The sequence below is a fragment of the Egretta garzetta genome, unplaced genomic scaffold (genome assembly GCF_000687185.1).
Source record: "Egretta garzetta isolate BGI_Z169 unplaced genomic scaffold, ASM68718v1 scaffold215, whole genome shotgun sequence".
Taxonomy (NCBI): Eukaryota; Metazoa; Chordata; class Aves; order Pelecaniformes; family Ardeidae; genus Egretta; species Egretta garzetta.
The window spans coordinates 5569357-5569948 of NW_009259719.1; the positions used below are offsets into that span (position 1 = coordinate 5569357).

At 68.1% G+C, this 592-nt stretch overlaps 1 protein-coding gene across 1 annotated transcript in view; it reads left to right on the forward strand.

The window, feature by feature from the left end:
- LOC104126669 (protein ABHD14A-like) overlaps nt 1-465 on the forward strand; it is a gene marked incomplete at its 5' end in the record, with an annotated part of 11540 nt that extends 11075 nt beyond the window's left edge. The window contains 2 exons of the mRNA XM_035894665.1: nt 45-145; nt 223-465. Coding sequence (XP_035750558.1) covers nt 45-145; nt 223-405 — 284 coding nt within the window. The remainder of the gene's footprint in view (nt 1-44; nt 146-222) is intronic.
- Between the last annotated feature and the right edge of the window lie 127 nt (nt 466-592).

Genomic DNA, 592 nt, shown 5'->3' on the forward strand with positions numbered 1-592 from the left:
GGGTCCCTGGGTGCTGGCAAGCCTCGTGGGCCAGCTGGCTGTAGGGTGGCATGGAGGGTGGCCCTGTTTTGGGGTGAGTGAGTGGGACCTGTGCCCCCGCTGGCTCATGGGGGGGCTCTGCAGCCCCCCCTGGTGCTGGACGGAGGTGAGCACAGCCCAGGGGAAGCATGGTGGCCATTTCCCCCTCTGACAACCCCTCTGTTTTTCTCTCTTCTTATCAAGACGCCCACCCTGATCCTGTACGGTGATGGTGACACAAGCCTGGGTCCCCAGGCCCTGCAGAGCCTCCAGCACCTCCCCAGGCACCACGTGGCCGTGGTACCCGACGCCGGCCATGCCTGCTACCGGGACAAGCCGGAGGACTTCCACCGGGCCCTGCTGGGCTTCCTGAGCCAGCTGGAGTGAGCGTTGCCTCATTCCCCACCGGGGAGGACGGGGGCCCGGGGCGTCCCGAGGGACTGGGAGGCACAGGGGGGCCCTTCCGCTCCGGGGTGTCCCCAGGACGGCGGGGGGCACGGCTGGGGGTGCCCCTTGCTGGCGGGACAGGGTGTCGGCTGTCACGATGCCAATAAACCGATGCTGCTCTGGTTTC